At 44.0% G+C, this 19,412-nt stretch overlaps 1 protein-coding gene across 1 annotated transcript in view; it reads right to left on the bottom strand.

The window, feature by feature from the left end:
- The window catches only part of LOC133370532 (IgGFc-binding protein-like), a 46,102-nt gene extending 27,064 nt beyond the window's left edge, over positions 1–19,038 (bottom strand). The window contains exons 1-6 of the mRNA XM_061596980.1: positions 19,026–19,038; positions 13,258–13,311; positions 9,820–11,046; positions 8,266–8,615; positions 3,519–4,092; positions 2,476–3,077 (exon numbers count right to left, since the gene is read on the bottom strand). Of these exons, the coding sequence (XP_061452964.1) occupies positions 2,476–3,077; positions 3,519–4,092; positions 8,266–8,615; positions 9,820–11,046; positions 13,258–13,309 (2,805 nt within the window). The 5' untranslated portion in view covers positions 13,310–13,311; positions 19,026–19,038. The remainder of the gene's footprint in view (positions 1–2,475; positions 3,078–3,518; positions 4,093–8,265; positions 8,616–9,819; positions 11,047–13,257; positions 13,312–19,025) is intronic.
- Positions 19,039–19,412: the final 374 nt, after the last annotated feature.

The raw sequence follows: 19,412 nt of genomic DNA, 5'->3' as shown, positions 1-19,412 counted from the left end.
TTCAGCATATTAAGATTTTGAGTACAGTAGGGCCCCACTCATACAGCGGGTCCTCTTCCGGACCCCCACTGTAAAGCGGAAATCACTGTAAAGCGAAACCCATTGACGATAATGGGACGCGTCGCGTGAGAATGACGTCAAAATGGTGCGCAACGGGAAGAAACCGCTGTGAAAACAGAACAAGCGCCTTAATGCGGGGACTTTCCCTAATTGAAAGCCGCCGCATTAGCGAATCACCGTAAAGCGAAGCGCTGTAAAGCGGGGCCCTACTGTAACTGCATTTGGGCAGAGCTTCTGAGTTTTAGAAGGAAACTTACGCATTGAAATTCCTGATCCTAACCTCTGGTGTTAGCTTCACCTCTCTCTCTCTCTCAGAGGCATATGCATTTGCATTTCACCTTACAATGCATGACACATATATAAAGAACATCATTAAAAGCTGAAACGCTACCACACATATACACTTTCTCTCCCTTCCCCGAAGATATTTTTCTATTTTCCTCCTCCTCCCTTACTCTTGGCCTTGGGCTGGAGCAAAACCACACATCTTCCCCCTCTCCTCCCTTTTTTGCTGCTGGGTTGAAAATAAGATCCTGGTTAACAAACAAACAAACAAACTGGAAGCTGTGCAGCAAGACAGAGGACAACAGATGTCCCTAGGAGTCTATAGCATGAAAGTAGAGAGTGTTACCTACTGAGTGACTCACCTCCTTTCATTCTGATTGTCTCCAATCAGCAGGAAAGGACCCTGGAGACATAGGGATCCTGCTGAGACTCTGCTTCCAAAAATGTAAGGGGTCTAGGACCACCACCACCTGGGGACCCTGGACGACTGCACCCCTGTAGCTCCAGCCAAATAATGAGCCTGGGCCTGGATGCCATGCTAAACCAAGCCATAGCTGAGCACACAGCGGCACAAGGATAAGGACTGGTTGAGGAGGGCAGCAGACACAATTTTCTTGTGCATTCACATTAAGCCATGGCCTCCTGTTATGTGGTCTGTGAAAGCTGATGAAATTTTTAAAAATCAATTATTTTTAAACATTTCCCAATTTTGCTTTTCAAATTTGACTTATCACTGTTTTAGTTGAATGTTTTTAAAAATGCTTCATAAAATTTTAACAGTAATATTCTAATCAAGTCTACTCAGGAGTAAGCCCCACTGAGTCAAGCTCAAGGTAAAATCTGTGTAGTCAAGGTAAAGAATCTGTAGCCTCCAAATGTTGCTGGGCTACAACTTCCATCATCCCTGACGATTGGCCATGCTGGCTGGGGCTGATGAGAGCAGGAGTCCGGAAACATCTGAACAGGCAAAGATTCCCTACCTCAGTATACAAGATTTCAGCCTATGCCCCAGGCTACAATCATATAAATATAATTACCTGAGAGCATGTAACATACTTACTCCCACTGAACTCACTATGGCTTGCTTCTGAGTGAGTAGACGTGTAGGCTTGCACTATAAGTCTAATTTTGCACACTTTAATGATGGTAGTTTAGATTTTAATGTTTTGTTGTGCATTTTAATCATGGCGTATTTTAATTATTCTGTATTATTTTGTATCTTAATGTTGTGCAATTAGTTTTTAAGTTTTTAAAACCACTTAGAAACCATCTGAGCACTAAGCAGTATAAATCATCATCATCGTCATGTTAATTCCAGCCAAGTGGGGAAAAAAACACGGGGTGCAAAGCAAGTCTAGTGAGGGGTGTGGCTTGGGGAGAGGGGGTGTGGCCTGGGAAGAGTTCCAAAGGGGAGTTAGAGAGGCCTGGAGTGTCAAATCTGGCCCTGCTTTAAATACCATAGAAGAGATATTGAAGCATGGAAAGCTGCTGACATGTATCGACTGGACATTATCGAGGAACTGGACAAGTGGGGCTTTTAATGAGGTTGCTCACAGAAGCAGGCCTGTTTGGACCCACCATGATTCTTAGAAGAAGGCCTCTTAGAAGCAGGCCTGTTTAGACTAGGGACAGAAAGAGATGCCAATTTTGGTTCTCTCAGTTTCTCATTTTCTCCAATCTTAAATTCAGTTTTCTACATCTCTGCAGCAATTTGTGAATGTTTTTTTTTTACAAAAATAACTCATGAAAATTTTCCAGCATTTTAATGCTAATTTCTCCCAATAAACACATTGTTTGTAGGGGGTTTTGACTAATGTACACATTTTTACAAGCCATTTCTTGTATTGTTATTTGCATGTTATTGTCATTCATTTATTCATTTTTATGCACACTTTCCCCTAATATATGCATTTTTGTAAAAATTGGTTGGTTGATGAACTGCACTGCAAAATTCGAATAAGTGCAGGTTTCGAAGGAGGGTTGTGTTTTGGTTCTATTGTTTTGGAAAGTGTGAATTTGAGAAATTCCGCTTGAAATGAGAACTGAATCAAAATTTTCACCCATCACTAGTTTAGACTCACTATGACTCTTAGAAGCAGACCTCGTAGAAGCAAGCCTGTGTAGACTCACCATGACTTTTCCCCGATAAGCCCAGCTGAGAGTTATCTCCAGGCCATAGACTTGGACCTTGACCAACTTGTTGAGGGACATGGACCAGCCACCGTGGCGGGAGTGCTGGACCAAGACCTGGAAATCCACCAAGTCTTGCCGCTTCTGACTGAGTCCAGCAAACGTGTAGAGACAGGTACCCTGGAAGCTAAAACTCTGGCCATCAAAGCTGTGGTAATGAGAGTAACCGGCGGTGGAGCAGGTGACATAGCTGGTTGGGTAGCAGTTCTGAATGCCATTCACCACCTTGCACTGCTCCCCATCCTTGCAGCTGGCAGGCTGGCATTTCATTTGCTTGCTTTGTGGGTCACAGACACAGCGCCTCGTGCATGTGCGGTCTCCCCAGAACTGCTCGCCGGGGGAGAAGGGCTTCCCTTCAAAGACACACCCGCAGGCTGCCTTTGGGATGCATTTCCCAGCCTCCAACACAAAGCCTTCATTGCACTGGCAAGTTTCCACACAGCCCGAGGAAGAGCAGATGGCAGGAAGCACTTGGTCGTTGCAAGTGGCAGGACATGCAGAGCCGCAGATCTGATACTGGCTGTTCTCAGGGCAGGAGAGAACTGCAAAAAGACAGGGAGGGAGGGAGGGAGGAGGAGAATGACACAATCATCCTTCATACTTTACCTCTTTGTCAGGATTCACTGTCAGAGAAATTCCTCACACAGTGCTCCCTGTGCTAATGGCTAGCCGGCCCTTAGGTAGATTGAGGTGACCTGCCCCAGGCTGCTGATGCTGGTTTTCATGAAAAAGCAGCAAATTGTTTGTTATTTAATATATTATTTAATGTGGGGTGGGGAACCTCAGCCCTGGGGTTAAGTGTGGCCCTCCAGGCCTCTCTATGTGGCCCTCAGGTCTCCCCCCATGTCATGCTTCCCAGGCCACACCTCTTGCTGGCCTTGCCAGTATTTCGTGGTGCCCACAACAGTTTCTTAGATTGCCAAATACGCCTCTGGGCCCTAAAAGATTGGGGGGCCCTGTCGTAAACAATGAATTCTACTCACAGCAACCGGTGAGTTTCCTCCAATCCGAAAGGATCACGCCTTCTCTCTGGCAGGCATCAGCATAGCTCTTCAGTGCTTGGCATAAAATTTCTTGGTGGCCTTCGTAAATGTAGAGATCATAGGCACAGTTTTCCACAAAGATCTCAGGGTCAATGACAGAGTGGCACTGGCTGAATGGGCCGCCCTCCCTTTTGCTGATCCAGCCACAGAAATGTTCCACTTTGTATTTGATGAGCACTTCCAAGGTGACCTTCTTGCATTCTCCATGACAATCATTCCAGCAGAACTTGTCACCATCTTCCACTTTCCAGCTCTGCCCAAACTCCACAGGGCTGGCGGCCAAGGATCCACTTGGGGTCAGGAAGTCATCAGCAGGGTCTCCGTTGTAGTTACCACACAAGCCGCAAACGTTCTCAGAGAAGCTGCTGGAAATCTTCACCAAGAGACGGTTGTTCCAGTCATAGGTAATCCTCAGTGAGAAATCGGTCTCAATGGAGACAGAGGTCCCGCTCTGGTAGAGCCACAATTTCCCTTCGTGCAGGGAGATAGGCAGCCGGGAGCGCTGATTATTAACCTGGTACAGAAAACATTATTGTCGGATATGCATTAACCAACATTGTTAGGACAAGAGAAGGGTGGCAAAAGGACAATTACTTTATAGAAAGATGGGCACCTCTCATGATGTACTGGGCCAATAAAGTTCAAGAAAAAGTGGAACCACAAACAGTGCTGGGTATATTGTGATTACTATTCAGCAACACATGACACTGTAATTTAACTGGGGAAAAGAGGTAAAAAGACCTACAAAAGTCTAGATCAAGATTCACCAGTAGGCAAAAAACCCTTGCAGTTTAAGAACGTACCTATAATTAACAGATATTTCTATCAAATTATGTTACCAAATTCTTCCAAGCTACACAGGAAGTGGATTGGACTGTGAAAGACCAACCCAAATTGTGTTTGCATTTTTACAAATGTGTAAGGCAGTACAATATCTCAGAGAGGAGGTCAGGTCTCCTGCTCTCCTGATACATTCACTATAGCTGCCCAATTTCCTTGCTTTTTAAAGTTTAACAGAAATGTCTGGTGCCTGTAGATACTTTCTTAAACCCAAGGGTTTTTTGCCATTTAGACAATTTCTCTGCTTTTAAATCTGGGAGGTAAGAAATTGGATCCTGTGCAAGTTTGCTGAGAATGGATTGATCATTTGCACACTTATTGAGTCCAATGGGATTTACTCCTCTGCAATCATACTTAGGATGGGTGAAACTGACCACAGGGAAGAAGAAGAAGAGGGAGGGAGGGCTGGAGTGGGCAAGGGAGGAGGAAGAAGAAAGACGGGAGGGGAGGAAGAAGGGAGGAGGAAGGGAGGGGAGAGGGGAAGGAAAGGAGGGGATGGGAAGGAGAGAGGGGGAAGGAGAGGGGGAAAGCAGGTCTGATCATTTGTGTGCTTATTGAGATCAATAGATTTACTCCCATGCAATCATGCTTAGAATAGGTAAAACTGACCATGGGGGAGAAAAAGAAAGGGTGAGGGGAGAGGGGAAGGAAGGAGGAAGGGAGAGAAGGAGAAGGAGGCAGGGAAGGAGAGGGAGGGTATTGGGAGAGGGAAGGGACGGGAGAGGCAAAGGAAGGGAGACAGAAGGGTCAAGAGGGAGGGAATAATAGGGAGAAGGGAGGGCAGGTTTGATCATTTGTATGCTTTTTGAGTTGATTGGGATTTACTCCTGTACAGTCATGCTTAGGATGAGTGAAACTGACCTGGGGAGGTGCAGTCAGAGAGGGGGGAAAGAAGGGGATGAAGGGGAGGGGGAGGGGGAAGGGGAGTTTGGGTGGGTGGGCACTGACAGAGGGGAAACCCCTTTCCTTTCCAAAAGGAAAACATTGTGAACAGTATCATTCTTTTTCAGGGTTTCCCCCACCTTTTTATTCTACAGCAGGCACATGTAGTCTCCCATCCAAATTTAAACCAAAACTGCCCCAGGCCACATCCACATCAGACCTTTATTCCACTTTAGACAGTTATGGCTCCCCCCAAAGAATCCTGAGAAATGTAGCTTGTGAAGGGTGCTGAGAACTGCTAGGAGACTCCCTATTCCCCTCACAGAGATACAGTCCCCAGAAGAGGGGTTGACTGTTAAACTACTATAGCCACTGGAGCTCTGTCAGGGGAATAGGAGTCTCCTACCAACTCTCAGCTCACTTCACAAACTACACTTCCCAGGATTCTTTGGGGGAAGCTATGACTATCTAAAGTGGAATTCACTAGTAGGCAAAAAACCCTGGTGGTTTAAGAACATACCTATAGACCACAGATATTTCTATCAAACTTTAAAAAGCAGGGAAATTGGGTAGCTATAGTGAATGCACCAGGGGAGCAGGAGACCTGACCTCCTCTCTGAGATATTGTACTGCCCTACAAATTTGTCAAAATGCAAGCACAATTTGGGTTGGTCTTTCATAGTCCAATCCACTTCCCTGTGTAGCTTGGAATAATTTGGTAACGCGACTCCAATGTTAAATTTCTTTAATTAAAAATCAGCCAGGCATATTTTTAACTTTTAAACTGCTGAAGATGAAGGTCAGAGTATGGGGCAAGGTCAGTAATAGAATTACAGGTACTCTGTGAACTTGACTGGTTTTTAATTAATTTGAACAAATTATGAGAACACTGAGAGAAGAAAGTCCAACAGGGGTCTGGATTTTTTCCCTCTTGTTTTATACTTTGAACTCTCAATTCTCTCTGACTGTTTTGTGAATCGCCATGAAAACTTAGAGGGTTGTTAAGCAAACATTTCTGAGTTCAGGACTATAAGTTTTGTATGGTTTTGTTTTGAAATGAACTTATGGGAGGCATCAGAATGGCATGGGGGTATTTTCAGTTTAATATTGCAGAATGCAAAAAATCCATGCTGGCTATAGCATACAGCCACTCTTGTGGCTGTATAATATAGATTTATGTGATGAATTGTTGGTGGATTTATTAGTTTCTTTGTTTGCAGGTCAGCACCATTCATTATGTTTTTGCTTTTCTTTTATCTTTAATGATGTGGATTCCAATTCTGCTTGTGATGATGTATGATACCTGTTTATTTTTATTTTGATGATGGATAATTTTTCGTATGTATTTTTGTGTAAAAATTAATTAATTAAAAATTACAATGGATGCCCCATTTATACAATGGACTGTTCACAGGAGGACAGAGTTGGGCGATGGCCCAGAAGCCATTGGTCCAACCACCTACTTAGCATAGCACCCAATCTATGCAATCCAGGTGTGCGTGTGCCACAATAAGAGATTTAAAGCAGAACTACACATGCACATTCAGAAATGTCAGGAGACCCAGTCCCCCCCCTCCTGCACTTCAGAATGCAGATAGGGGAATTCTGAGTCCAAAGAATTTCTGAAATAGAGGAGCACTCAACTATGCAATTCCTTCTCTTCCTAGAAACAGAGGAAGCTGCTTTATACTGAACCAGACTATTGGTCCATCTAGCTCAGTACTGACTACACCGACTGGCAACTGCTCTCCAGGCTTTCAGGCAAGGAATTCTCCCAGCTCTACCTGGAGATGCCGGGGATTGAACCTGGGACCTTTTGCAGGCAGAGCAGATGCTCTACCACTGAGCTACAGCCCTTTTCTAGTGGCATCACATGAGAATGAGAGATAATCGGAAAATAGGAAGTTGCCTTATACAAGGTCAGACTATTTGCCCATCCAGCCCAGTGTTGCCTCTGTCTGGCAGAAGCTCCCTGGGCCGGTCTTCCCCAACCTGGTGGCCTCCATCTGTTTTGGACCACAGCTCCAGCCAGCATCCAGCCAGCCAATGGTCATGGTTGGAGTTGCAGTCCACTAGCATCTAGAGGATACCAAGTTGGGGAAGTCTGGTTTGGAGTCCCATTCCAAGGCCTTTACTTACTACCTGATTCTTCTAACTGGAGATGCTGGGGATTGAACCTGGGACCTTATGCAAGACAAGCATGCACTCTACCTCTGAGCTATGAGCTCTCTTGCATACAAGCCAGTCTTATACCATGGGGCAAATGGAATAATCTGATAATACTTGAAATGGTGACAATAGGAGTCAATGACAATGCAAACCATATGTGTTTACATGGTGAGTCAGCGCCTGCAATTGGGAGGGAATGGGATAAAGGTACTTAATTGTACATGACATTATGTTATCATGAACCTTAGGAGAGGATTTCAAATATTTGCCCCAAACAAACAAAGTTTTCAGTAGGGCTGCCAACAAAATGAAAGGGTGGACCTTGGCAGATACTAAATATTAACTTGGAAACATGAATATAATTAAGACTCAGCTCTGATATGAACTCAGGTCTCTTGGGCCCAAGTCCAATGCTCAAAGCAAAGGGTGCGGAGAAGGTACACAGAGATCTTCTAGTAGATCTCTGGGTTATTTGCAGAAGATCAGCAAGATGTTCTGACTCTGCAAGTCTGGAGAGGCTGTGTTTCCACTGATAGCTCACATCTTCTCCAAAGGCCTGATCTAGCAATGCTCAATAAATTTGTCTGGTCCACATTTTGAAGCAAACCAACCTGATTTGCAAGCCCACAGACTAATATGCAGATCAGAACTTATCTGTCAGTGTTTGCACTACTTTAAAATTTGCGATACAGTTGTCAGCTCAAAAAAAATGTACCAAAGTGTATATGAAAATATGATGGGGTTTTTTCCAGTTATAATGCATAGAAAAATGAATGTGGAACACAATTATTCTTACCCTGACTAGGCCATACTCCTTTCTGGCCACACTTATATCATATCCATAGACCTGGACCATCACCAATCCAACAAAGGACACACTCTGCCTCCCTTGGTTCTCATTTTTGGCTGTTATGTGGAAGGCTGGGAGGGTCGTGTCTGACCTGCAGGTCTTGGCCAGGGTATAGGTGCAGGTGCCCATGAAGTTGTATTTCCGCTTGTCAAAAGTATGGTAATGGGGATCACCTAGTGACCAGCAGGTAGCAGTTGACTGTGCCAAACACACTGGTTGGCCGTTCATGATCTGGCAAGTCTCCTTCTTCCGGCACTGAGTGGAACTGCAGGATGGTTGAGGGGCAGGTTGAGAGGCTGGCAAGAAAAGGCAAGGGGGTTAGTGTAACAGTGGAGAGGAGAGGAATGGAATGGGGCAGAAAGGGAGAGAGAAGAGATGGTAGAGATGGCCTTACAGGATGGATGGATGGATGGATGGATGGATGGATGGATGGATGGATGGATGGATGGATGGATGGATGGATGGATGGATGGATGGATGGATGGATGGATGGATGGATGGATGGATGGATGGATGGATGGAATGAACAGTCTTTTTTTCTTTATGGCCCAACTCATTCCACAAATTAAATGATACAGTTATGATTACAATAATTAATTAAACCATCCTCATATTTTCAGACCTTGATCATATACAACCACCAGGAGAGATAAAAAGGTGGGCCCATGCCACTGATCCTGGTCCCCAACCTTTTTGCGTACTGCTAGGTCCATCCCCTAGATGTACACATTCTCACCACCTCATCTGCAAGGGGACACCTACTTACATGTGGGCTCCTCCTGGGAGGAAGGGCGGGATATAAATCTAAATAATAATAATAATAATGGAGATTCTTGTACTAAGGCTAATGGGGTGCAGCCATCCCAAATAAAATGTGTAGCACTTAAAAAAAATACCCCAAAAATCTCAAAGCCACACACATTTAATATTTCTATTTGAACTTAAGAGAGCCTTCTGGCTAAGAAGCTCCTGTAGTCATTTCTGTCAATCTCTTGTTCTTTGGCCAATCAACTCTCTGCACCACTCAGCCAATCCTAATCCAGAAGTATTGCTATGAACCTCCCATGTGTCTCCAGGCAGAAAACCATGTGAAATCTGTACATTACTATGACTGTGAGCTAATCAGCCTGATTGTGCAGATTGCCATTCTCTCCTGTTATCATGAGGGCAATCCAGGAAGACTACATGAGGTGGGGGGGAGCTGCTTCTAGATGAATCAGCATAAGGCAGGTCCTATGTTCCTATGTCCCCAAGAACAGGAGGCTATCTTTCCATCTGACCCTTCCTCTGAGAAGACAAGTGCAATGCCCAATGAGGTTATCCCAATTTATTTTCTCAAGAGTCCTGGAAAATAGCTAGGTTAGGCTGAGTATAATTTGGCCAAGCTCACTCAATGAGATTCATGCCTGTCGAACAATTCAAACCCTGCTACATTGATTTCACTCTAGTCTCTGGGAATTCAGCACCTTGATCTCCCACCTTAACGAGCCCATTACTCACTGCTTTGGCAGAGTGCCGCTGCACCATAGGCATTCCTATCGGCAATACCAAAACTTAGCAAGCCAAAGGGGATGCTGGGATGTGCCATGGAATGGGTACTTCCTCCCTTTCCCAGGCTGTACTCGCTCCAGGAGTATTCTGTTCCTGGAATCTGTCTCCAAGAGGCACCACTCAATGAGCGCCCATCCATGGTGATCCCAGCCACAGCAGCAGTCTTCATGATGATGAACACATAGTTTTCAAATCCCACCTGGCCCCCAAGAGAGTAGGATGTACAGTATCTGAACACGTCAGGGATGGTAAGGAAGAAAGGGTCAAAAGTCAGGCCAGAATGGGTACCGCCAGTGCTGAAGAAGAAGACCTGGATGCCAACATTGGCTGTGATGTAGATGGGGCCTGAACTTGTGACTTTCAGTTTAAGCTCCTGCCCAGCCACAAGGTTGTAGTTTGTATGGATCCCACCAGAGACACAGGTGACTGTGGTGGTCTGGGAGGCAATGATATACGCAAGGTCATACTTCATCTGGAAGGACAGCGGGAGGAGAAAGAAGGCCCGACCCCAGCTAGACACTGGCAGGAGCTGCTCCACAACATGGTTACAGTTGGTGTTCATATTGGCACAGGTATGCCCACTCAGCACCGCCACCGGTCGTGTCGATTTAACAAGAGTGCCAGAAAGATCTTGCCGGCTTTGTAGCTGGATGGCTTCATAGGGAGAAAGGATGACATTCAGCTTGCTGCCTGCTGGATAGATGCGTTCCTGGAATCTCACACTGCCCTTGAGGTGGATCTCCACCGCAGTGCGATCCCGCCATGCAATGACAGAGAACTCCTTGTATGACTTGGACAACTCCCCAGGAGGTGTGAAGATGTAATACTCCACACCTAGATTATGGATCGGGTACACCACAGTGGTGTCAGCTGTATTCTTCTTTGAGCTGAGGGCCAACACAGAGATGTCTTGGTTAGCAGTCACCAAGACGGTGTTGCAGAATTTAGTGGTGCCGCCCATCTCTGCAAAAGCTGGTATCTTCACTGACATGGTCTGGCCCTGGGGGAGGGAGAATTTGCTCTGGAATTTAGATTTGTAGACTGAGACGGTGATGGTGGTAGAGGGTGAGTAGCTGGAGATGAAGAGCTGGAACTGAGCTTCAGGGTAGTCCAACTTGTGATTTTGCAGGAAGGTGGTGATGAATTCTCGGCCTGTGGGCTTTACGGCCTGGAGGCCTGGAAGGAATGGAAGAAGCAGGAAATCAGTGCTGGTGGGTGGGGTTCAGTGTATGTATATTCTCTTGCAAGGGGAACCTGAAAATGCCTTGCTTAGTAAGGCTGCTAAAGACAGGTAAGGTCTGGAAAATCTTGAATCATATATTAGAGTTAGAAGGGCTCTTGGAGGTCATCTAGCTGAACTTCCTGATCAATACAGAAACTGGGATGGAACTATATGATTTATTCATTTATTAATTTTATTAAATGTATATCCAGCCCTTCCTCCCAAAGGGAGCCCAGAGTGGCAAACAGATGACAAAGCATTACAGCATCCCTGCCAGTTGGCCACTCAGTCTCCAGCACCTTAAGCCAATACTTATAGCATTGTGAAAATATAGGGTTGCATCCAATGTTGGCTGATGCCCATTGAAACTGATCGGGCAGAAGGCAGAGAGGCCAACAGTAGGTGGAACCAGAGACAATGAGGTAAAGCCATCTACCTCTAGTTTTGCCCCCCTCCTCCTCCCTGATGAGTTCTACAAGGGTGACACTGAGACCAAGGAGGAGGAAGCTGACACAGTGGAACCACCCTGAACCTGTTACAAGTGAGGTAGGAGAGTGGAGGATGGCTGAGGGCACACTGAGGATGGCGATGCAGTGCCCCCTTTCCCCTCCACTGGTTCTATTCAATGCTAGTCAAACATTCAAATTATTATTTGCACCACTGGGTATGATTGCATGAATTGGGCTTTTGAAGAACTGAGTTCCCAGGGTTGTGGTATGATGGCTCTGGTGGAAGAAAGGAATCTCTAATGGGAGACACAAGGAAGAGGGGGTACTGGATAGGGATGGAAAGATCTGTCAATTTCGATTCAGTTTCTCACTTTTCCAGTCTTAAAATCAGTTCTCCACATTGCTGCAGCAATTTGCATTTTTTTTTTAAAAAAAATCCTCATGAAAATTCTCCAGCATTTTGGTGTGAATGTCTCCATTTTGTAGGCAGTTTTGACTAATGTACACATTTTTGCAAGCAATTTATTGTCATATAATGCATTTTTGTATGTTATATTTGCTCATATATTCATTTTTGTGCACACTTTCCCCTAACATATGCATTTTTGTAAACGTTGTTTGGTTGCCGAACTGCATTGCAAAATTCAAATAAGTGCAAATTTTGGAGGATTGCTGTGTTTCAGTTCTCATACTGTTTCAGAATATTCAGCTTGAAATGTGAACTGAATCAGATTACTCTCCCATCCCTAGTATTGGATGAATGCCTGAGCATTATGTTAGCGTCTATAGCATCCCCTCTAAATGTTTGGCAGAGGGGGAAATCAATATTTTTGTTTTATTTCAATTGAACAAGGGCTTCATGGTTCCTGCTGGAACCAGGGGGCTGCTTTGCCAATGCATTCCCCCAGAGGATGTGCTGGCAAAGCAGCACCCAGCCAGACTGCACTCTCCACTTACCAGGTGATGAACAGGTGGTTCAATCCTGCTGGCTGCAGGGGTCTACTTTGCCAGCACATTCCCCATAGGGAGCATGCTTGTGCCACGGCACCCAGCAGGATTGAACCCCGCCCATCAACTGGCATTACCCAGTGATGTCAGCTGATGGACAGGTGGGCATTATTTATGGAAAATGACCCTCAGGCCAAGATTGGCCCAAAGGCCAGATATTCCCCACTCCTGATCTAGTCCATCATGAACCCTGACTTGCAGCAGCCCACTAATGACTCAGGTAGGTTTAGAGTTTATTCTCTCACAGCAGTGTGACTCTTTTCAGTGGGGATGTCCAGAACTGAACCTGGGATCTTGCCTGCATGCAGAGCACAAGCCAACCTCTTTAGCCTCAAATTCATCCCATATAATTCAAACAAGTAGAATTCAGTCCGTATCATTAAAAGGATGTTCATCCTGGTATGCCGAAGACACAGAACTTTTGAATAGCAAGGACAGACCTAGCCTTCTCCATGCCTGCCTTCTGCAATCCCTAAGCATGCCCCACTGTTGACACAACCACCCCACAACCAAGGCCTGCACCCCTGTCAGTTCACCTAATTTCTGGCAAACCTCATCAGAGGCATGAGTGTGTTTACTTGTAGACCTCCTCAACTATATGACTCCATATCTATTTGCTACCCATTATAATCTGGTCACAAGGCTGGATTGCAGGTTCCTCATCCAATGCTATTTGTAGACCTTAGTCCATGGACAAGTTCTACTCACCACCTAGCAGGGCCAGCCCCACGACAATCGGCAGCAGCATCCTTGTCCCCATGGCTGCAAAACAAGAAGAAAAGAAAGAAAAATGATGACCAGGGATGATACTTTGACAGCCCTAGTGGTGAACCTCATGGACAAGTTCAGAGGATAAAGGCCAAACTAGAGCCAATGTTAAATGTGTGAATTACGGTTGGGATCCGTTAGCTGGTGCCGCTTCAAAAGTATTCTGATCTAACAGGCAATATTAATTTGAGTTTGTTCTTTGTCCACTTTCTCCTACTTTTACTGGTCCAATCTTTCCCCTCTCCAAAAATATTGATATTAATATTTATATTTTCTTTGAAAAAGTTGATATTTTGAAAGGATATATTGACCAATGAAAATACCAATATTTTGAAAGAAACAAAATATTAATATCTTGAAAGAAAATATTGATACTATGGGAAATATTATTTTGGAAAATATCAATCTTTTGAAAGAAAATATTGATAATTTGAAACAAAATATCAATAGTTTGAAAGAAAATATTGATCATTGGACAGAAGATGATATTGGAAAGGAAAGCATTTTTGCCACCGCCACGTTCTTCACTGTGACTGAGGCTGGTCAGTTTTCACGTTAGCAAGCAAGCAGAGACTGGCTGGGGAGGAAAGCAGCTTTCCGTGTCTGCCCACCTCCTCCTAGAGCCAACGTGGCTGAGACTTATTTTTTATTTATTTAGACTATTTCTATACCTCTTAATATATAAAAATATCTCTAAACGGTGTACAAAAAACCCACAAGAAGTATTATAAAAAGTATGCAATAAAGCCATAATACAAATAACTCATACTTAATACAAATTATTAACAAGTAAATATACCAACACAGCAAATTCCATCACACTTTCCTACTTGGCTTTTTTCCTCCTGTTTGGAATTTGGATTATTGGAGTGGTGGGGGTGGCAGAGAGAGAGAAAGAGAGAGTTGTAATGCTGTGAGTAAAAACAGTACAAGAGCAGTCTATTCAAGGGAATATTCGAGGGGGGGGGAATGGTGTTGGAGGAAAGCCACTGAAGTCTGGAGCAAGCTCCACAAAAATGGAGAATATACAGACCACTGAAAAATCTGGTGCTAACTCTCTTCTCACCCATCCCTAGTGTGGACGCATTCATTGCACTTTCAAAATAATGGCACTGACATGGGATTGCAACCAGGAGCCTGGCACACATGCTGTGGGCCTGGCAATCATCTCCCTCCTTGTGAAGCTGCAATTTGCCACAGCAGGCAAGCTGTCAATGGTGCCAATGGGAGGTTCTCTCCTAGAGAAAACAGCAACTATGAGTGCGACTTTGAGAGACATTTTTGCCAGGATCACAGTGCAATGGAAAGAGTTAATTATCCCCCCCATGTCTGCCATAATACTAATTGTGACCCCCCCATTGTTGTTTAAAAAGAGACACATTTAAATACATTCATGCATTTCATATCATGTTTCGTTTAGGCCCTGCCAGTATAGCGGACACAACAGTCCCTACGCAGGCCAGCCTTTGCCTTGCGTGTGGCTTCATGTCTATTGAGTCAAGTTGCAAAGAGACAGCGCCATGCAGGAGTTTATATAGACCCAATTCTATGCCATAGCCTGGCTCACAGGTCTTCCTGTTTGGCCATATCACAAACCCAGTCAAGCACTATTAATCTATTTGCACTTTTTGCACGTTATCCACATGAAGTGTGTTCAGAGGCTGTTTTAGCCCAATAGCGCCAAAGCTAAGTCCAAAAGAAATCTCAGGTCCGGCTACCAGCTGCCTATTGCAGGTGGAACTGGGAAGCATGTGAATGCTTGTAAATCATCTGGGAGACACTGGTTGTGTTGGCACATAAGGCTACACAGTGGTTTAACATTACAAGAGCAAGCACAGCACACCTCTAGCTTACACACACCCCTTTCTCCTCCTCCTCTAGTACAGCCACAAGAAGGAGTTCAGAAGTTTTAGCCTTTGTTTTAGACTAACCATGGCCTGCTGTGGCATCGAAACCTGAACAAATTGCAGTTAGCTTTAACAATTGTTAGTTGAAACTAGCCAGCTTCAGACTCCAAAGCTGGTTGTTTTCACTAATCATTCAGATTAATCGCAGTTTAGGGTGCAGACATAATGTTAAACTGTGGTTAGTCTAAAACAGAAGTGGAAGCTTTCGGACTCCTCCTTGTGGCTTCACTGAAGGAAGAAGAGGGGAAGGGGAATGTGTGTGCCCAAGGCTTGCTGTGGCTCGTGGTAATAATGGTTTAGTGTTATGCTCAGATGGAGAAGGCAAGGCTTTATGACAGACTTTCCCAACCAGTGTGCCTCCAGATGTTGTTGGACCACAACTCCCATCTTTCCTGACCATTGGCAATGCTGGCTGAGGGTGATGGGAGTTGTGGTCCAACAACATCTGGAGGCACACTGGTTGGGAAATTCTGCTCTGTGATGTCAGTGGGACTACGTATGTGTAAATTTTACATAGTTGCATCTTAATGGCAAAAAGACACATCAGACTGGGCATATGCATGAAACATTGTTTTCTAAAAGAAATGCAAAGCTTTGCTGCATAAGCTAGGCAGATTCCACCACTGATAGCCTTGGTTCCATAGCATCATATGCAACCGAGTGTCATCCAGATGTTTTGGTCTCCAACTCCCATCAGCCCCAGTCAGCATGGCCAATGGTGAGGGATCATGAAAACTGTAGTATAAAAAAATCTAGAGGGCATTAGGTTAAAGTGGTCTGACATATGGCGTCATAGGCATCCCTTTCAAATGTAAGCGCAAACTCTTGGTCAATTTCCTCCTCACAAATATCTGGGATGGAAGCAAGAAGCTCTTCTTTCAGATGTCTCTAAATTCAATGCTTTTGAGAAGAGAGCAGCAAAGATAAAACTAGTGTGTGCATCAATACTTGGGACTGGTCCAAATATACATGCATTCTTGCATTCATCCCAGGTCTCTGCTTTGAGCCATTTCCATTTCTGAGTAACCCCAGCTAGCCTCCATACATCTAGATAGGATTAGGGCAGAGCTTGCAATTCATTACTTTTTTGAGGAACGAGTGGGTAATTCCTTTACATTTTGATTGTAATAGAACTAGGAGTAATTTTATTACTTTTGTGGAGTAATTGTAATGTTTCCAGCATTACTTTTGGGCATTACTTGGGGCGGGGAGCGGGGGAAGTCTTCTGCTCCTCTGATTTGTGGATGAAAATCATGTGCCTCAAACTCAGCTTCTGTGCAGCGTCGCTCTTCCCTCATGCTCTGTGGGTGGGTAGGAGGCGATGAGGGAGGAGGTGGAGAGTGAGACAGGGAGGAGTGGAGAAAACAATTGTTTAAAAAAATGGATGGTGGTGGTGAAGAATGGAGTGGAGAGGAAAATGTTATTTTAGGCTACTTAGATGTGCAGCAGCCAAGGCCAACACCTTGTAGGTGTTTTTTTTAAAAAAGTAACTGAAATGTAATTGTAGTGATTACTTTTGAGAAAAAGTAAAGTAAGCAGTTACTTTCAGAGCAGTTGTAATTGTAAAGATAATTACTACTTTTTGGGCCATGTAATTGTAACTGTAATTTATTACTTTTTAAAAGTAATCTTCCAAGCTCTGGATTAGAGGCCCAATACTTCCTGAGCAGAGTTACTGGCCTGGCCTTCCAGGATTGCACCAGGCCAATCTTGGTCAATATTCACTAACAGGCAAAAAAAAAAAAACCTTGCAGTTTAAGAATGTACCTAAAGCCAACAGACATTTCTATCAAGCTTTAAAAAGCAGGGAAATTGGGCAGCTATAGCGAATGCACCAGGGGAACAGGAGACCTGACCTCCTCTCTGACATATTGTATTGCGCTTCACATTTGTAAAAATTCAAACAAATTTGGGTTGATCTGACACAGTCCAATTCACTTCCTACATAGGTTGGAAGAATTTGCTAACATGTGCCTCTCAGTGGGTGGGCACTGGCAGAGGGAAACTTTGTTAACATTATCATTATTTGTCAGGTTTCCCCCCCACCTTTTTATTCTACAGCAGACATGTGTAGTCTCCCACCCAAATTTAAACCAAAGGTGTCCCTGGCCACATCCATACCAGACATTTTTTTCCACTTTAAACAGTTATGGCTTCCCCCAAAGAATCCTGGGAAGTGTAGCTTGTGAAGTGTGCTGAGAGTTGTTAGGAGACTCCCTATTCCCCTCACAGAGCTACAATCCTCAGAAGATGGGTTGACTGTTAAACCACTCTGACCACTGGAGCTCTGTCAGGGGAATAGGAGTCTCCCAACAACTCTCAGCACCCTTCACAAACTATACTTCTCAGGATTCTTTGGAAGAAGCCATGACTCTTTCAAGTGGAAAAAATGTATGGTCTGGGTGTGGCCCCCTGATTAGCCAAGCCAAGCAGCTGTGAGTCTGGCTTTTAGAACACTGACAATTGGTTCTTATTGAGCATGCCTGAGCTATCATAGACTCCAATGTTAAATTTCTTAAATTAATTAAAAATCAGTCAGGCTTTTTTTCACTTTTAAACTACAGAAGATGAAGGTCAGAGTATGGGGCAAGGTCAGTAACAGGATATGGCTGATTTTTAATTAATTTCAACAAATTATGAGACCACTGACAGAAAAAAATCCAACAGGGGTCTGGATTTTTTCTCTTATTTTACATCTTGAACTCTAGCTTCTCTCTGAGTGTTTTGTGTATTGCCATGAAAACGTAGGTGGTTGTTAAGCAAGTGGTTAAGTTTTGTAAGATTTTGTTTTGAAATGAGCTTTTGGGAAGCAGTAGAATGGCATGGGGGTATTTTCAATTTAACATACCGGAATGTGAAAAATCCATGCTGGCTATAGTATACAGGCTATCAATGGTTGCTAGTCAGGATGCCTATATATCACCTCCGGCTTCATGTCTCTGCATATTGGTTGCTGTTGCCTTTATGGTCCTGCTTGTGGGCTTTCCAAAGGCATCGGGTTGACTACAGTGGGAAACAGGATGCCAAACTTGATAAGCCTTTGGTATGATCCAGTAGGCCCTTCTTATCTGGACCAGCATTCTGTTGTTGGCATTGTTTAGCAGCCAGCTGTCTCCAGAGGTACCAAACAGAGCTTGATATATAACCATCATGACTTTGATGATGGCACTCAATATTTGGAACTATACTGATGTTAAATAACTTAAGGACTTTTTTGGAAGGGAATAAAAAGGAACAAATAAATAAAATACTGCTCCTATACATGAAGCTTTCGTATCTAATTGCTGTCGATGCACTTTTGTTATATGAATTTGTCAGACCTTTCTTTTTAGAAATGTTGCATCTGTCTATTGGACTTTAGCATTTTAGCGGATTAACTGAGTCAATTCATTTAAAAACCCTTTGATAGATTAAAAAAGGCATCCCTCTGCTTAATCAGAAAGCATATGATCTTTTTTATTTTTTAAAAAACCTAAATCTTTTCTAAGTGTGGGTATTAAGCACCATCTTAAAAGAGGCATTCTCAGTTTTCTATTGCGCAGCACAGAATGCTTCTTCTACGAAAATGCTTACTGTGACAAGTGCATTCATCCTCCAAAAGCCAAGTCTGCATTTCCCCCTTCTTGTTTCACTCATTTGCAAATTTATTAAGATATAATTTTGATTGCAGCCCTTATGATTAATTTGCTCAGACTCCTGTAACTAAATAACGTATGATTGTTAACAGTAGAAGAAGCCCACATTCCTTCACACCCTTCCTATGTTCATTTCACAGGTAGCCAAAGAGAAAAGTCCACTTACCTGCCGACGAGCACTTAGTACTCCCAAAGCCAAGCACGAAACATTTATATTGGAGGGAGTCCCTAACACATTATGGTGACATATACAGAGGTGTGAGTATGACAAGCTGAGTCATCATTTCCTGGAGGAGGGACAGTAAGCAGGGATTTGGATCAATGCAAATTCAATCCTCCTTGAAAGTGTTTGGAAGTGCTTAAGTTTAGATGCCTTAAAGGGACATGAATTCATACCATCAAGGCAGTGTGGGTAGGGTCCGAGAGAGGCTTTTCAGAGTTACTCTTGGATTTCTTCTGAACAGAGTTAAAGGAACTTGAGAACATCCCCTTTTGGAGATCCCTCCAGTATATGTTTACTCAGAAGTAGGCATGGAAGGATCTGTCAGTTCTG

The sequence above is a fragment of the Rhineura floridana genome, chromosome 15 (assembly GCF_030035675.1).
Source record: "Rhineura floridana isolate rRhiFlo1 chromosome 15, rRhiFlo1.hap2, whole genome shotgun sequence".
In the NCBI taxonomy this organism is placed as follows: Eukaryota; Metazoa; Chordata; class Lepidosauria; order Squamata; family Rhineuridae; genus Rhineura; species Rhineura floridana.
Note: the sequence above shows the minus strand (reverse complement) of the source record. Positions and strands in the feature narration are given on the sequence as shown.